This window comes from Melanotaenia boesemani, chromosome 9 (genome assembly GCF_017639745.1).
Source record: "Melanotaenia boesemani isolate fMelBoe1 chromosome 9, fMelBoe1.pri, whole genome shotgun sequence".
Taxonomy (NCBI): Eukaryota; Metazoa; Chordata; class Actinopteri; order Atheriniformes; family Melanotaeniidae; genus Melanotaenia; species Melanotaenia boesemani.
Genome location: NC_055690.1, coordinates 21148594 through 21166576, shown reverse-complemented (window position 1 = coordinate 21166576; position 17983 = coordinate 21148594). Strand labels below are relative to the sequence as shown.

General features: G+C 39.1%; 2 protein-coding genes across 3 annotated transcripts; both read right to left on the bottom strand.

The window, feature by feature from the left end:
- Positions 1 to 2713: 2713 nt before the first annotated feature.
- Positions 2714 to 9199, bottom strand: hepacama (hepatic and glial cell adhesion molecule a). Its single transcript, XM_041993991.1, has 7 exons — positions 8967 to 9199; positions 6564 to 6911; positions 6021 to 6302; positions 4898 to 4988; positions 4566 to 4633; positions 4329 to 4399; positions 2714 to 3556 (listed from the first exon to the last, which is right to left on the bottom strand). Exons 1-7 carry the CDS (start codon positions 9070 to 9072, stop codon positions 3200 to 3202), a joined length of 1323 nt encoding a protein of 440 aa, XP_041849925.1. The 5' UTR covers positions 9073 to 9199; the 3' UTR covers positions 2714 to 3199.
- A 2787-nt stretch (positions 9200 to 11986) lies between these two features.
- LOC121646406 (neurogranin-like) lies at positions 11987 to 16040 on the bottom strand. Of its 2 annotated transcripts, none has more exons than XM_041995345.1 (3): positions 15833 to 16040; positions 14206 to 14407; positions 11987 to 12897 (listed from the first exon to the last, which is right to left on the bottom strand). In XM_041995345.1, exons 1-3 carry the CDS (start codon positions 15845 to 15847, stop codon positions 12842 to 12844), a joined length of 273 nt encoding a protein of 90 aa, XP_041851279.1. In that variant the 5' UTR covers positions 15848 to 16040; the 3' UTR covers positions 11987 to 12841. The 2 variants fall into 2 exon arrangements, with proteins under 2 accessions (XP_041851279.1, XP_041851280.1); XM_041995346.1 differs by having other exon boundaries at positions 14252 to 14407; positions 15833 to 16035.
- Positions 16041 to 17983: the final 1943 nt, after the last annotated feature.

Below are 17983 nucleotides of genomic sequence, written 5' to 3'. Positions count from 1 at the left end.
TTTTATTTGACTGCCACTTAATTAAAGATTTAAATTGAATAAAGGCAATTTAAGCAACAGTGACTTTTCAAAACGCTCAATTCGAGCCCAGATTATAGCACTGCCCCCACAGGCTTGTACAAGCATCACTTCATCTGCCTCTCTTCTTACCCTGATGTGCCAGTCATTCTGATTAGTGATTTTCTTATGGCTGCACAGCTGTTCAGTCCCAATATCTTGAGTTCCCTTTCCATTGTGGGTGTGGAGATGCCCATTGACTGTTGAATACCATGGAAGAAACTGTCTAAAAGATGCATTTCCTTAAATAAATCTCTTTATGGCCATATGAGAGGAAAAAGGAAAAAAAAAGGCTGTAAGGAACATCAGAAAACAGGGACAAAAAAGGTAAATAAGGGCTCATGTAATCAAAACCAGTTATACTTGAATAAAACTAGAGATATGTTCATGGGCTTCTCTTTAGAAATGGAAAAGTAATTTGACTATGTAAAGATTTTACAGAAAAGATAAATGGTAATAAAATTAAACACATTAAAATAAATACATTTTAGAACATCTTGTAGATGATGAAGGTGTGGAATGGAAGTATATTTGGTTACTTTCCAACAATGTGGAAAAAGGCCAGCAGAAGTAACACAATATGGGCAATAAAATGAAAAACTGAGTAAAAATAGTTATCAATAAAAACAGAGGAAACACAGTTTAAGAAAAACAATAACAGTTTTAAATTAAAACGGGGACAAATAATATATAAACAATAAATATATGAAATAACTGTACAACATAAGAGCTCAGCTTTCCAACAACAAAGTCACACTCATCTGCTGAAAATTTCACATCAACATGAAAGGTGTTAACAAGGACATTAATGGAAAAGCTCAACCAGGCAGCAGAAGGAGGTAATTATATGGAGGGCTTCATACATAATCTCCATTCAGCTCAATTTGGACACCTTCAGCCTGCACATGTGGTACACAAACACAGCATGCATACATTCTCTTTGCACTCAGATGTGATGCTGTTCCCCAGAGTCCAATTACATCCTTTGCTTCCTGGCTCTTCTTCCACAATGGAGGAAAGGTGGAACATGATGGGACAGACTGTGACTTGAAAATGGTATATGAGGTCACGACTGCGTTAGAAGCAATTTCCAAGCTCAATAAAAACAATACAAATGACCCACTTTAGTTATCTGACGACATTTCATTTTCCACTTGCTGCAAGCCAAAAGTGATTGTGTGTTTGGTTGCAGTTGTTTGAGGCCATGGTGCTGTATGTGTATTCATGAGTCTGTGTTTCAGTGAATAAATGGTGTTCCAAATAGAACAAAGACCAAAAAGCCCAGATCAAAAAAGACTGATTAGATGTGGTTATGCAAGCACAAGACTCACACCTTCAGTGATGGAAGATGATCTCAGGATAAAAGCAATCAATGAAATTGTGCATATTTTCATGACAAAAGATGCCCAGCTGGGCCTCTGAAGGGAACGCATTATCCTGATAATAGTGACAGACCAGGCGAATTTGTATAGATGCTTTGTTGCATATCTTCTTTCCATCTAAACCCACTCCACAACTTATTTTTATCTTTTTTTTTTCTTGCTGTTTAATGGGTTTTTTTTCTTGTGCAGTGAGGATAAAATACATCCCATATCAAATTATTATTACTTTTACATACAGTTGGAGCTGAAAAAGCTTATTCAGGGAAAGCAAAAGACAGTTAAGGTTGAGTAATGATAAAATCACCTGCAGAAAGATCTACAACTAATTAAATTTATGAACAGAAGGCAGTGATATAATTTACAATCAAAAAGAGCAATCAGTTTAAGAAGGTTCTTTCAAAGATTTTTAAATTGTATTTGTGCTTAGGGTCAATGGAAAACACAAGTCAAAACAACCCTATTAACAAAAATCTTTCTCATTTATAAAGGTCTAATAAACAATTTTAATAAACCACTTAGTGTCATTCTATAGCAGCAGCTTTCCAGTACAAAGCAAACAAATAAAAAGCTAAAAGTAAAGCTAATTGGAGCCTTTAATCAGTGGTGTAGACATTTGATGCACAAACATGCCAACACAGATGGACTGGGAACCACAAGAATGCAAGATGGGAAAATCTTTAAGTATTTTGTACATATTAAAAAGCTTCTCAAGGCAAATTATTTTGATTTAAATATACAGGACATAAAGTAGAAAGGTTATATTATTACAGTGTTGCTTAAACTGATCATTTATCAACATTCATCTAATATTCATTCATGGTTTAGATAACAACTAATAATCAAGGGCTCATTCATGTCTCACTGAGGAAAAACAAAGAGGCATCAATGAGTAAATGACATTAAAAAATGAAGCAATAGCTTGGCTTACTACAGTCCAAGGCCATGTTTGGGATCAAAAGTTCATGAAAAAAGCTGGAAGTGTTTTGTGTGATGTTGCACTGAAATAAGTAGTAAAACATTTGGGTGCCATCTAGTGGACTAGAGAAGCATTACACGCCCAGTCATGTCCGAGAACCTCGCCTTACTTGACAACCTACAAAAAAGGTCAAAGGTCACACCTTCAACCGTTTTTGTATATTTTTAATATGTTAAATACTATACCAAAATATTATTACTGTAAAATTTATGAGAGGGACTGAACATGATGCATGAAGTGATCATTTGGGTGAATTGTGCTTTTTTTATTGTTATAAAAATAGATGACAGGATACAAATTATTACAATAGTTTTTATTCTTTTAGGTTATTTAGTGACCTAATGTGGAATAAGAATAGAGTGTGCATGGTTTTACTGTTTGAAAGAAAACAGACACAACAAAAACAAACCACTTTCATTTTTTGAAAGCTATTAACTTACATATTTACAAGTGTATATATCAACATTTCTCATACATCAAAAAGAGGCAAAATATATATTGGAACTGGAAATTTCTTACTGTCTCAGCATCATATACATACTACATGTTGGTGGACATGACTTTTCTTATATATCTCATCAAAACACCTCAGACACACTGTGCAAAGCCATAGAGCAGCAGATGAGTAATAAAGAATCTGAAGAAACTAGTAGAGAGTGAACTCTTCTCTCACCTTCTACATGTAATCCATTACTCTCATGGCAAACTGCAACAGGAGATCAACAAACTACACATGTACATCAAATATTACAGGTGAGAACTAGCATCCCAACAGTTATCAGTGCTATGACGGACAGTGAGTCTGATCGCTGGGTTCTGGACACTCAGCCTCTACAGGCAGGTGGCTGATTGGGATGCCCACTGGAGGACGGACCTTTCTTATTGGGCTGAAACTGCGAGGAGATGAGCCCGGGGAGTGAGCAGGGGAGCGGACAGGGCGAAGGGGGGGAGCTGGAAGTAGCTGTGGAAGAGGTTGTGCTAGTGGGGAGGGGCTGCGAGGGTACCTACGGGGGGCAGACCAGATAGGCCTCTCGGTTCTATTAGAGGTAGGAGGAAGGACTGGAGCATACGTGGCAGGGATAATAGTTTCTGATTGACTGACAGCATTGCCAGAACATTCTTCCAGACGCTCCAGAGTCTCCTGAAATTAGAAAATAAAACACGTGAGAGAATCATCCTGATGTGTATTTTTTATTTACAATTTTCATGGAATGAAGTCATTATTTGAGCCATAACATCAGCTGGGATTTTTTTTTTTTATAAAGTTGGTTCAATATCTTTATAATTACCCAGTGGATCATTATGAAACTTTGTTTTGACATACGTGTTCCTCATGGGATCAATCTGAATAAAAGTTCAAGGTTCCCTGACTCTAGCACATAAAGGCCAATATTATTAGGGAATTAGAATGACGTCAGCTGAATGGTGGTGTGAGAGGATGGTGTTAATCATCCTCATCTAGCTTAATTCCCTTAAACACTGTCATATCTGATCCAAAATACCACCCTACCACTACAGATGGATTACAGCAAAAAATATAATAGTCATTCAGGCACAAAATAGGAATCGAACTTCTCTGCTGAGCCTCTAAAATGCTTCAGATGTCTCCTTTTTTAATATAAAGATTTTTCTGAAAACTGTTTTTGACATTCAGCCTGCAGCTGTACTCAAAACTTCTGGGCAAATGTGTGCATGCTTGCATGCTAAAGTAAGATGATGAACATAATACATTATGTATGTACCTTTTTAACTTTGGGATGTTATATTTATCCTTGCAGGCCTTTTTACATTGTGATGATGGTTTTCAGCTAAATACAGTCTCACAGAGCCATCAGCGTGGTTGCAAAGTCTTTGTCTCATTTTCTTGTTGTAAAACTGCTAAATGAAAACATTACTTATTAAAAACAACTCACATCTTCATTGAGAACATAAAGAGGCATTGGACTTCTTCGATCTAGTGTAGATGGTTTGGGCACAACATCAACTGCAAAAGATGGATATATGAATATAATAATTATACAGTATATTTTTGTGACATCATGCTGAAAAGTTGCATTACAATTCACAAACTCATTAATGAATGCTACAGGATATTAAATATGATGAACTATATAAAGTTGCATATGGAAGAACTGAAGAACAATGCTTGCCATCATGGCCATTTTCACTTTGCTCCATATAAACAGGAGCTCTTTGGGGGACCGGTCGGTGCTTCTTTCTGCAAAAGAAAAAGCAAACAAAAACCTATCAGCTTTAAATACACCCAAAGATACATGTTAAATACATACAAGCTAACTGGCACAGAGAATTTACATTTTCCACCCTACATTCAGAGTGGTATTATGGTGACTCTGCCGAGCTACTTGAGATTCTAGCCACATCATCAAGTGCAATATCAAAGCCAATGAGAGGGAGAGAACAAGAGAGAGAGTAAGAGACAAAATGAGGGAGAAGAAGAAAAAGATAAAAGAGCAGTTCTCACTTGGAGGGTTTCCAACAGGCACATACTGTCACCAGGGTGATAAGAAGGAATATGCCCCCGGTGGACAGGATGATGTATAGCGAGCTCCGTCCTAAGCCAGAGTGATACAGAAAGAAAGAAAGAAAGAAAGAAAGAAAGAAAGAAAGAAAGAAAGAAAGAAAGAAAGAAAGAAAGAAAGAAAGAAAGATGAAGATTTGTGTTAATAATCATTGAACCTTTAAAGTTTTATTTGCTAAATTAACTAACAACATTGTATGCAAATCTCTTTTCAGTCTATTTCTGCTTTTCCTTTCAAAGGTGTAAAAATTAGGGTGGTGGAGTTAGATGGAGTTGTGCCCTCATGGAAATAAAACATGGACAGGAAGTGGAGCATGAAAACATTTTTCTTTCTTCTACATTACTTGTCAGTTTGAGAATGCACTGGCATGAACAGGATTCGGTGAAGTAGGACATTGGAGTATTCACTTTGCGACTGTGCTGTGCTGTTATACATGCAAAGGGAATGGAAAGCATGTTTGAGGGCCCGTGGCTGTCCGTTCATGCAGCTCATCACACTACAGCAATAATGAAGTCAGAATTACTGAGGTCCACTGAGGCAAAGCGTTCTCCCCACCTGCCTTCTTTTTCTTTTCCCTCCTCATAAATAACTTTCCATTCATTGGATTAGATTGCCTCTCCCTCTCTCTGTCAGACATGTGCCTCTATACTGGCGCCCAGTAAGAGCTGTTCTGAGCCAACTCTCTTACAAACACAGCCGGGATTTGCACTCGTTGTAAACAACATTGTTAGAGATGCCAGCATGCTTGTGTATTGTGCAGCATGAGAAGATAATTGCTTCTAAGTGCGAGTGAAAATGGATGTTTGTGAACAACGTGCTGAAACGTACATAGCTTTCATAACTTGACACAGATTTCCAGGCTGGTTAGTGTTAAAAGAAATAATTAGATAAGCAACTGAATGTAATACAAATATAATAACTCATGATTACTGTGCATGAGTGTGATGTTTAGTTCACTGTAAATACAATTTCTACTTCATCTATATCCCTTAACCCATCTGAGAGCCTAATTTTGTACATGTTTATATGCTAGACTAACGTGTACTGTAGATACATGTCACCTACTGTAAACAGTGAGCCTGACAGGTATGCTCTTCATGCTGCTGATAGGGTTCTCCACTGTGCAGGCATAAACATCGTCATCCGACATCAGAACACGTGAGATGGTCAGCACCTTTTGGTCATGTGAAAGCAGTAGACGGGAGTCATTGGTCAGGACCTTTCCCCCTTTCAACCAACTGTAGATGGGCTTTGTACCATTATCATGAGAACAGTGGAGGTTGAAGTATTCACTGTACTCCAGGACCGAAGATGCCATCATCTGGATGTAAGGTTTGGACACAGGAACTGAAGAGGACAAAGGCAGAGCATGCGTGAGATTCAAATTCAAATATACAAGACATTTGGCCTCATGCATTGTTACAACAACTGATGAGTCAAACAAATGTGTGAATCACTCTGTATAAACCTCCTAAAACACTCCAGTATTGTAATTACATTCACTCTTGGCAAAATGAGGCATGTTTCAACTTTTAGCTCATAACTCCTCTTCAGTGCCCTGCTCTGACTTCAGTCCCAGCTAATTAAATAAAGAGTCACTTTATGTACCGTCCACAGTGAGTTCAATGTAGTGCTCTCCGGTAAATGTGTCATCTGTAATGGAGATTTCGACTCCGTAGGCTCCTTCATCTGAGAGCTGCAGATTGTGAAGAAGAAGCGAGCCATTCTCAAACACCAGGATCCGGTCGCGGTACTCAGGTCTCAGGTTTCCTATGATGTCTGTACCTATGGACTGTACGACAGTGATGGATTTCACTTTGTCCCTCTTTAGCTGCCACTTGATGACAGGCTTGTCAGAGCTGATGCTGGAGTAGCTGACAGATAAGAGAGCCTCTTTACCCACCGTGCCCCTTACCACCTGGATGTGGGTGGTCACATTGACCGTTGAAACCTCATCTGTAAAAAGGAAGAAACATTGATCAGGTCTCCAACTGAAGAGCAAATACAGGGCAATACGGTGACAGGAGAGGGTTGTTTGAGGACACAGAGTAAACAAATAGCACTCACTTTGCAATTTTTGATGCTATGCCAATATGAGCAGAGGAAAAACTGAGAATCAAAGGATGCCAAAATCCCACAAATACACACTAATCACAGCAGTGCTAACAAATACATTACTGCTACTGATAACATAAATGCACAGCCAGAACAGTGAAAAGACAACAGGATCAAACATTGCAAAGAGTAATTATGCATTGACAATACTCTAACTCTGATTTATGATTTATATTTTATGAAAATCTCATGGGTTACTCCACTAGGTTTACCTGACACAACATAATATATACATAGCTTAACATATTCATAACATATTTGCTGGGAATTATAGATACAGGACAACATGAAACATATCTAGTAAATTCTTTTATGTCATCTAAATGCGCAGATGCTGCATTTCTATAGACTTCAATTGTAATTCAAATGGAAAAAAAGGATATAGTTTGTTCTAGCTTTTTAATCTACTTTTCTGTTTAGTTTAATTGTCAATGTAAGCAGTAAAACCATTCTTTTTGTTAACGGAGATCATATATCCAACAGAAATAAATAAATGGAGAGGTAGCACAGACAGAAGGTAGAAATCATGATTCCCCATGTTTGGCTGCAGAAATATACAGCATCTAATATGTTGTGCCAATTTAATCTCTACTATTCTTCATAGACACCCACTTTAAGATGATTTTGGGAACTATCATTCTTCAAGACATTCCCCTGAGATGTTTTTTCATCTTTAATCGCAAACGTTTAGAAATTGTAGGCTTACTTTAAGCTATATATGCTGCTTACATCCTCTGTGCCCACACTTATGTTCACTAATCTGTTTCTCAGAAACTCACCCTGGAATTCCTCATGACCCCTTGGAGTGAACAAATAAAAAACTAATTTTGATTTATGTTCTCCAGTTATTGTGCTCGAGGATATGGGGATAAGGTTTTATAGTGTAAGCCACATTTCTACCTTTACAAGACCTTTGTCTTGGAAACCCAACAAAGCAAAGCTATTATGTTCACAGTAGAGGTTCCTATAACTCAGCTGTAGCTGGACACATGGAGGTCTAAACATTGGCTGCAGGCCTGTGAGGGGCATCCTACTGTTTGTCCTCAGTGATGGAGAGATCAACCCCAGAGAGCAGAGGGAGAGAGAAAGACAGAGAGAGAGAGAGAGAGAGAGAGAGAGAGAGAGAGAGAGAGAGAGAGAGAGAGAGAGAGAGAGTCTGCACTGTTCACAATTCTTTGCAGATAGGCAGTTAGCTGGGCATTGCCTCATTGCCGTGGTAACCATTTGGTCTGCCTGACAGGGGCTGCCAAGGCAATAAGACAAAGGGCATGATTGTTGGGACTAGTTTCCTCCCTTGAAAAGAGTGAGCGAGGGTTAGAGAGAGAAATTCTTTGTCACTGGTGAAGCTGGAGCTAGACACAGGGTTCAGTGATTCTACCAAAACTGGCCTAGTTGGGTAAACTGGGCTCATGGTACTGTTGTATAATCAAGACAAACATTTCTAAACTATTAACTGTTCATCATTTCCCTTAAATGAGCCCTGCCCGATTCACAGCCCTCCACAAAACCTTTTTAATTATCACTTTTAACCTACATGTCCCCCTCTCACACACCCTCAATGGCCACTAAAGGCACTTTTGAGTTTAAAATGGGGCTCAGTCCACCCATGAAGAAATCCATTGTGCTGCTAAAGCATGGAACACAAAAGAAAAATCATCTGAGACTAACTTAACCTGGATTAGCTTAACTTGAGCTGAAATTTATGTGACACAAAACTAAAGTAAAATAAGAAAGTTGTCCAGTAGCCACAGAATGAACTAAATGTTAGAATTTTTCAGCCTTTTCTTGGCTTACTGTTTGCATTGTAATAAAACTCCATTAGATTAGTTGCCATCTAAAACAGTCTCCCGAAGAGTCAACTTTTCTCTGAATAGATTAACAAACATTTGGACCCACCTGTGAAAAGGAGGAGGAGAAGGAGGAATAGGCCAAAGAGCGTCAGTAGTGGAGGGATCTCAGTGAAACTATTGCCTGTAGAGGAGGTCTTCCTCTCCACCTTCATCTTGTGTCCTGGGCAGAGCCTTTCTCCCGCTCAGTGAGCATGGTTTATCCACCCTGGGCACGTCTGAGCGGTACAACACTCTCTCCACTGCCTGCAACACTGGCCTCAGCCTAGTCACACTGAGCCCCACTCTCCCCACAGCACCCCAGTCACAGCCAACAACGGCCAACTGTGTGTGTGTGTGCGTTCATGTGAGACAGAGCCTTTAGTGTAGATGAGCTCCTCCACTCAACTTTGTCTTGTCAAAAGAGAGCTCAGCAAGAAATTTGTTTTTGCTTCTTTGGGGCAGCTAAAGTATCTGATAACTTTTAAAGAGTAATTTAAAGAAATAACTCAACATTAAGTTCAGCTATGTTGCTGACAGAAAGAACTGCACTTCAGACACATTAACAGTACTAAGAGGAACCCATTTAAAGCACTGAAATGTTTCTCCCCTCTTTGGCCCAGTTTCGTCACATTGTTCAATTTCTTCTCTCGACTGGAGCTACACAATAAACATACAGTTTATTACATGGTAACCAAAGCTGTTGCTGACCTGCAAACATACAATTTTGAAGCATTGTGCTGCATGTTGTGAGGTATTGTACCCATCTACAAGTTACACAAGAGAAGAACACATGGAGTAAAAATAAAAGGTTTTACTTATGTTGTCCTCTAGGTGGGGGGAAAACTCCATTGAGGCATTTACCTGTGTTTAAGAGGAAGGAGGGAATCCTATGAAAAGAGTGTTAGCCATGTTTGATAGTAAAGCTCTGGAAAATTAAAGAAAAATGACCAGGTGCTCCCTAGGGAAAATTAGGAAGAATGTGCTAAAACAGAATGATTTACATCACGAATTTTAAAACTCCCAATGGGTTGTCAATCAAATTTGTTAAAAGTGTTAACTGTTAATTTCCATTGAAGATGTCATGTGTTATTCTGCTTTCGGTGCTGAAATGGGAACAGACATCATAGGAAACAGAGAGCTGTCATGGTATTTTGCTGATGTGCATTGATGGGTTAGCTGCACAATACGTAATTTCACCCACTTTCAAAAAACCTTTTATGATTTTTTTAAGAGAATTTTGTTTAGATCAAAGGGAGTTTCTCAGCATAAATGGATCTCATTGTTGTCAGATAGCTACAAGACTGTGGGAACAGCTGCTGCAGGCCAATGCTCTTTGCAGTGGGCCATCAAAGTGGAACCTCTCCCCTTTACCTCTAGCCTTTCTCAAAGCCGCACCTCCTCAATTCTCTCATCCTCTAAGGCGCTCTAAATCATGTGGGACACTGTCCAGTCAGGAGTGCAAAAGACAGAGAACAGACTGAGTTTCAGTCTGTTAATGACACAAAGGTTTATATTTTCTTAACAGCAAAACATATCTTATAAAACTTGATACACATGATGCTATGTTAATCTCTTCTTCCTTTTAATGTGGTTCCTTTCTTTCAAAGTATGAGTGCTGCTAATTTGGTGTTTAAGCAGCTGTGCCTGTAAGTTCATTTATCTGTATCCCCTCATTATTGCTCAGTTGTGTAACCTACTTAAATAGTCCCTCCTAAGATGGCGAGGCCAGTGGGAACACCACTGGATAGGGCATAATGGCGCCCCCTGCTGTCTATCCTGAGTTATTCATCTCTAATTATCACCCAGGAGACTGGAGATCTTTTCTCACTGACAAGCTGTCTGAGAAGTAGAACGAGCCAACCAAGCAGTTCTTTCCTATGATAAACGCCTAAAATAGACCAGCTTTAACCAAACAAGCTGTAAAGCAAAGGAATGAAATTCTCTGATATGTTCAAGGCTACTATGTGTTTAATAAACTCCTTTACATGTAGGTTTATTACCATGCTGAGAAGATTTCTAAGATTTATTATTTTAAAACCTTTTCTCTTCACCATCAGAATTCAATCTAAAGAATCAAGTGGGTGTTGTGCTATGTTTGGAGGTGTGCATAATATTGATTATTCACCCACAGTCATTAAAGAGACAGGCAAACGTGGCCATGGCACCTCTGGGACTGAGTAGGAGAAAAGAAAGAACAGGTCCATATAAAACCCATAGAGGATGTTTATGAGATTGAGGCGGAGGAGGAATGTCAGCCTGAGGAGGAAATCTTTGCACTCCGGTGTTGCAAAACCACTTCTTAAAAGATGTTGGTTGTCCTATCTACAGCTGGTGACACAGCCCATTGACGTGTGTGTGTGAGCGTTATAAGAGTGGGAAAGAGTGACTTGAGTGATATCTGCTTGCTAAAGTATGGGCTGTGTTTTTCCTGTGTGAGAATGCATGTGCAGTTTGAGCTTGTGCAGTGTGCTGCGTGGCTCAGATGTGTGTGGGTGGGCTGAGTGGGTGCACTGGGAGACTGAAGATGCACTATCCTGTTTCTCATAAAGCGAACAAGACTGCCTCGGCAAGTGGAGAGAGAAATTGTGCTGTACTTTTGTGATTTAAATAGCTGGATTGCAATACGGCATGTATTATGAAATACCTGAAAAGTAAACTCTTTGGTTTAGGTGTTTATGATAGTGCAGGTGGTGATATGATGAAAACATTTGAATGCATTCAGAATCTGCAACTTTGCACAATAGAATTATTTAAAATGCCTTCTCTAATATGTTTCCAGCTCAGAACTCTCTAACTTTGTCTAGTCCAACTACCAGTTAAAGCTAAATACACATTTATTAATTATTCATGAGATTTCTTGTATAGGTGAGAACCACAAAGGAGACAGAACACTGTTTTAACTTCAAGGCAGCCTCCAAATAAAAGCCCTGCTGATATTGCAGGGGAAACTGAGAGGCTTTGATTTTCATAACATTCTGCAAAAATCTTAATTTTCCCATTTAATTCAAGGACAGAGACAGAGGTGACATAACGAGTTCTGTTTGAATTCAACACATCATTGAGTTAAGTTTGCAGCAGACATTTCACTTCATATTTAAGGTGGATTTATTAGTGTAATGCCAGCATTCTACACCAAAGTTTAGCAAAGAACTATTGACTTACTTTTAAAGCACAGTGGCTCTACAAGCTTTTACAATGCAAGTCTACACACCTGATTTTACACAAGTCAAACAAGTAAAACCCACCAACACAACAAAAGAGCATATTATATCATGATCTTATAAGGTAAAGCTGAACCAAATGCATCTGGAAAAAGTGTAACAACTGCATGCGCATTGCTCTGGAAGATCAGATTCATAGAAAATGCTTGGAACTGTGAAAAGGAAACATATATGATCAGAGAAATAAAAATAAACAGATACAACATACATAGCTACTTTTCTTCTGGTGAGTTTGAAGTTTTAATAATTTTGTCAAGATACAAGCACATCAGGAAACAATGCAAAATAAATAGCTAAAGCCACCAATAACCAAAGTGATGCATACAAGGTGTTTACATAGACAATATGCGCGGATCCATCCAAAATAAGCCCTGTTTAGCATTTAGAAGACATTCATTTTCACATTCACAGATCATCATCTAAAAACTAGCACACTACCAGAAGTTTCACAAGTACATGCAGTGAGTTGCAAATTCTGGGTCAAAGACATCCGCACTGATGAGGCTGCTGAAGAAGCAGAGAAGGAGTGTTAAAGTTCACAAAAATCACATAACACACCCTCAAAACTGTTCATTTTCTACTGCTAATTTTGTGTTCAAAAAGAAAATGACTCCTGGGATTTAAAAAGGCGTGCCTGAAAGCCAGCCTAGCCAGCTTATGCCAGCCATCTCTCACTACCTTGCTTCTCCTCCTTCTCTTCAACCAGGTCAGGACAGGGGCGTCACTGTTCCGGCACAGATGTGTCGTCTCTCTCTATTGCCCCCGATCTTCCTGTCTCTAAAAACAGAAACAGGCGGAGCACGGTTAACAAATACAAAACCTGGAAAGAACAGCTTCTAGTCCCTCCTGTGGTCAAGGTTAAGGGTTCTGATGCAGAGTGGCAAACTAACTGCACACAGCACTGCTCTTTAATTAATTATTATTTAAAAGGTGTATTGTGTGTACTTAAGAGATATAACCAAAACTAATTGTACGTGTTGAGAGTTTCTTTCTCAGTGATAGTTGACAAGACTGATGAAAACTTCTGCTGTGAAAAGGGGGACTCCCCCAGTGGGAGGAGCTCAGAATGATCAGTTCCGCTCAGACAGGTCCATTAATTCTGCTCGGCCCTTCTAGGCATATACTGTACCTAATACACCTGGAGCTATAAATACCTCTTCTACCCAAAGATACAAGGCAGCCAGCAACTGGGTTAGGGAGAATTACTGATGCAGATCCACTGTGTTAACCACATCCTCCCCATAAAGCAGGCGTAAGAGGAAGCAGTCACATTTTTGGGTGGCAAGAATCTTAAAACTTAGTTTCTAGTGGCACCAAAATTTTACTATGCCCAACTGTCACTTGCAGAATGTTTTATTTATTTAAGCTAAATCTGAATGCAATGATGTCTTGAGAGCACAAGAAAATATTCGTATTTGTTCATTTCTATTTTCCTCCACTGTTATATAAAACAAAACCTAGCAGATGAGTGTGTACACTGATAATGCAGCTTGACATTTTCCAAGTAAGCGGAACTTGAACATCTTTTGTCTCTCGTGATTTAAGAGCACATCTACAAGCACACTCATCCAAGCCTTTAAGCGGCAAAATTAACCGAAAGATTCAATCATCTGTTGCTGGAGACCCTGTGGTAATTAAATGAGTCACTCAGTTATGCCTTGCATTAATCACACTTCATTTAAGCCATAGGGGGCTTTAATAAATGTATTTAATTATGTATAGCATTTAAATTGATTATTTTCTTACTGTGTAAAATAGTAAAACTCTGTGTTCCTGCACATCAGTTTGCTTGTGTGTTCGGCTTAGAAAGAAGACTAAAGCTTTAGCAAACAACATGCAGGGCATCCTGGAAATAGATTATGCCTAATCTTTGCTTGCTTATTGAAATAGTATATTGCTTTTACTCATAGAGTCCAGAGATGCTTTCTGTGGTCAATTAAATTAATTTTTTACCACTTACCTTAAGTGACCAAGTAAGAGCTCATAAAAGGAGCTTCCCTTACCTTACGTACAGTCACTAGCCATAATGCCCTTTTTAACAGCATTATGGGACTTATTCTTACCCCTTGGTCCTACAACACTGACCTGAGACCCCCTGGCTGCCGTTGAGCACATCCCCAGTGCTGCTCACCTCCTCCCCTTCCGATTTGTCCTCCGGCTTCATCTTCTTACGAGTCATGTGGCCACGAAAGCCAGCCTGGATCTTGGCAGCAGCCCTGTTAGCCTCAGGGTCATCCAGGGGGATGTCCATGATGTCCTCTTCTTCCTGGGGCCGGCTGCACTCCTCCTGTGAAGAGGACAACAGAGTTTTAGGAAGTAGTAGAGGTTTATCACAACAGATTTTATAGTCATATGAGGATGTTTTCGTTGTGAAATAGTAGTGGGAGTATTTCAACACTAACAGATTGCATGACCATATTTTGTAAACTTTACCGTATATGCTGATCAGATCTATATTTATGTATCTTTTTAATAGTTAGTCAGTTAACAGTGAGTCGTGCTTGTAGAGCAGCTCAGACTTATTACAAGACTTCAGTGGGGCTGTGGGAAGGTCAACGCCTCACTTTTTCCTCTCCATTTTATCTCACTCACACTGCTCATTACAGTCTGTTGATTTTGTAGTGAAGTTACAATTGCTTTTTTTTTTCTTTGAGTCGTGGCAAAGGTAGAGAAAAAAAACCTTAAATCATCTGGATTAAATAACTGATAAAAGTCTGCTTTATCAGAAATGGTTGTGAGTGTTTATAAATAACTCTTCCAATTTTAAGCTGAATTCAGGGTTTAAAAAGATCTAGGTTTAAGATCATCTTTTGAAAAAAACAAAAAAACAACTTCTTGTTCTGCAACATTTGCTCAAACCGCTTTACCCAGCAAAAATATTGCTGCAGTCAACACCAGCCACTCACTCAGATATTGACAAGAGAGAATCCACTGTCCCAAAGGAAACATGGGGTGGGCAGAGGAGAAATTCTGGCTTGTCACAAACTGTCAGTGGCTTTAGCGAGAAGGCTATCGACAGATTATGTAAACTCTTATTCAATATGTGCGGAGAACACGGATCAGCTATATCTTTTGCTTTGCATTTAGAAACAGACTGACATTTCATACAAAAGCAGCCCACTGTCATCCCACTATCTTGGTGAAGCAGTGCATCATGTCTCCAGTGAAACCCCTCCAGTGTAGGAGTGTGACCACCCACCTGTTCGGCCAGCATTCATTAGCCTCTCTGTCTGACTGCTCACTGAGCAGCCAGCAACCAGCACTTTCACAGCATCTAGAGACACTGCTGCAGTGGATTTTTCTGCCAACAGACCTTCATGGGGATGCTAATTTATTTATTACCTCAGAGGTCCTTAGACTTAATTTTACAAAGACAAATTTCTAATTTTTAGAAATCTCATGCTTGAGATTTATCCATGCTTGATGAAAATAGTTTAAAAGCTTTTCTTTTTTCATTTTTTTAACAGGTGTTCAAGTGATTGCCTCTTTCAGAAAAAATTATAATTTGATAAATGAACAATGCATTGTGCTCTAGGAGAGAGGAAAGACAGCACACAGTTGCAGATGACAGCTCTTGTACCACTAGTTATCACCATTAGTTAGTAGAAAAACAACAGAATAACCAAATAACCATATGCACATTTACTAAACAAACTAAGATGTGATCAAAAAAAGTATATACTAAAAAAAGTTCAAATGAGCATCTACTTACATTGTGACAGTCCATTTCTTACTCTCAGGGATGACTTCAGTCTTCAAATGGGTTGATTTATAACTGTCAGTTGATATAACTTGTCTATCTAAATTCCTATACGGACCAAGTAAAGCACTCTTTAAATGAGTCCGATATAATACAGATGCCTGGCTGGGTCTCGCTAACAATCCCTGTATATTCACTAACAGCCGCTCACGCACAGAGTGAGGGAGAGGAAGAGAGAAAGAGGGAGGGAGGGAAAGAGAGACCTCCTACAAACATAACAGCATGTGTTTCATCTTTTCAGCCTCATTAAGGTTGCTGACCTACACCGTTCATTTTACTGTTGCAAATCTTTAATGAACTGCAAAGTAACCACAAACCGCGATCTGAAAGCATAAGTTTAGAAACTGAAAGAAGCTGAATTTGTATTTCTGCTTCAGTGATTTAAAGTTTGACATTTCTCTGAGACTGAATGTAAATAAAAAAAAACCCAAACAAGTGACTGCCACATTCAATTAGCATAAAATAAATGAACAATTATACTAATAAATTCCTCAGATAAATTAACTGACCAACTTCGAAATACTAAGTAAAATCCAAATGGTTTTGGAACAATAATTGCTGACTTTCAAATTCTTCTAATAGTGTAAAAACAACACAGTGTAAGCATCTTGGACTGTTTTACACTGGGAGGTGTTATAAATTTATTACAGGCAGAGTGAGCAAACAGCCCTCTCCATCCCTATGATCCCAGCTGGTATGGCCGCCTACACTCTGCCAGCCTCATAGACAAGACGGAGAGAGGGAGAAACAAAAAAACATCCATTTATCAGAGTTAGATCCCTGACATTAACACACTCCTGCCGGGTTGCTAACCATTCAAACAATATAGCAAGTAAGAATCATGTCTAATTGCACTGAGCTGACAAGCTTTTCAGTCATATCAGATGGTTCATTTTGTAGAAATTATATGTATGCATGAACTGACTGTAGTACCTAGGCTACATATTTAATCTGTTCATACTAGCATCATCACCTATACATATACATAGGTGTATGAAGCTAAGATGATTGGTGCACAGAAATAAAATTGTTCAGACTTGTAAACAGAGAGTTAAAGGCCCAAAAGTTAAAAAAAGACATAGAGGACATCTGAGAGATCACTGCTAGGTCAGCATTAGAATAGATGGCCTACTGTGCTATTTTGTTGTCATAGTTTCAGCTAACATAATTTCTGTTTTACTTTTTAATCAGTGAGTTAGAAAATGCTCTAAAAGGTAGATTACTGATACAGAGGGTGCCTAGCAACTATCAGCATCTCCTAATAATTCCATGACGACACTAAGAGAAAACAGGATGGTGAGGGGTTACCATAGAAACATTCTCAGTACCCCTTCCTACACTCCCTTCCTGCGTGTTTAGAGCCTTGTTGCTCCAGACAAATCAGACGGGGTTAGCAGTGCCAGCAGTAATAGTGGTAGAGGCTTAATCCACAAGACCAATTGTTTAATTGGTCTTTTATGATCACAGATCATGGACAATCAAGTCTCATTCTGCGAGGCTGCGGTGGCTCCTAAGAGGACAGCTGATCTGGCACACAGTTTTTACGAACATGCAACGAAGCCAAGGCCCCAAACAGTATCTTGCACATGACTTTAAAGAAAACGGCTCAAATTTGAGTCAGAAATGTTCAAATATGCCAGTTTAGATGGCTTTCAAATTCGTAAGAGTAACTACAATTCATCATACAGAAAATGAACAAGTTTAAGGATAGTGTCAAACATCATCCCCCAGAGAGCCCACAGCTGATCAGACCTGTCCTTGATAGATTTCTTTATGTAGGCTACCTTGTGAGAAAAAAAGGAAGAAAAGAAGAGTGTATTCTAGCTAATGAGTCAGACATTCACCCTCAGTCTACTTATAAGGACGGAGGAGATGAGGTGAGCTGCAACATTCCAGTTAAGGCACCAAGTAGTGAAATGTTCAGGGCTGTTTTATCGCCATGAAAAAAGGTTGATTGTAATTTCTGTGCAAAAGCAAAGTGTAAAATGTGTGAAAGGGATCCAGTGAACAATCAAGATTACCTCATCACTCTTCCTTGCAAGCTCTGTGGTGTCCCCAGACTCAGCTGGCCTTTCCTCTTCTTGATGGTCAGCACCCATCCAA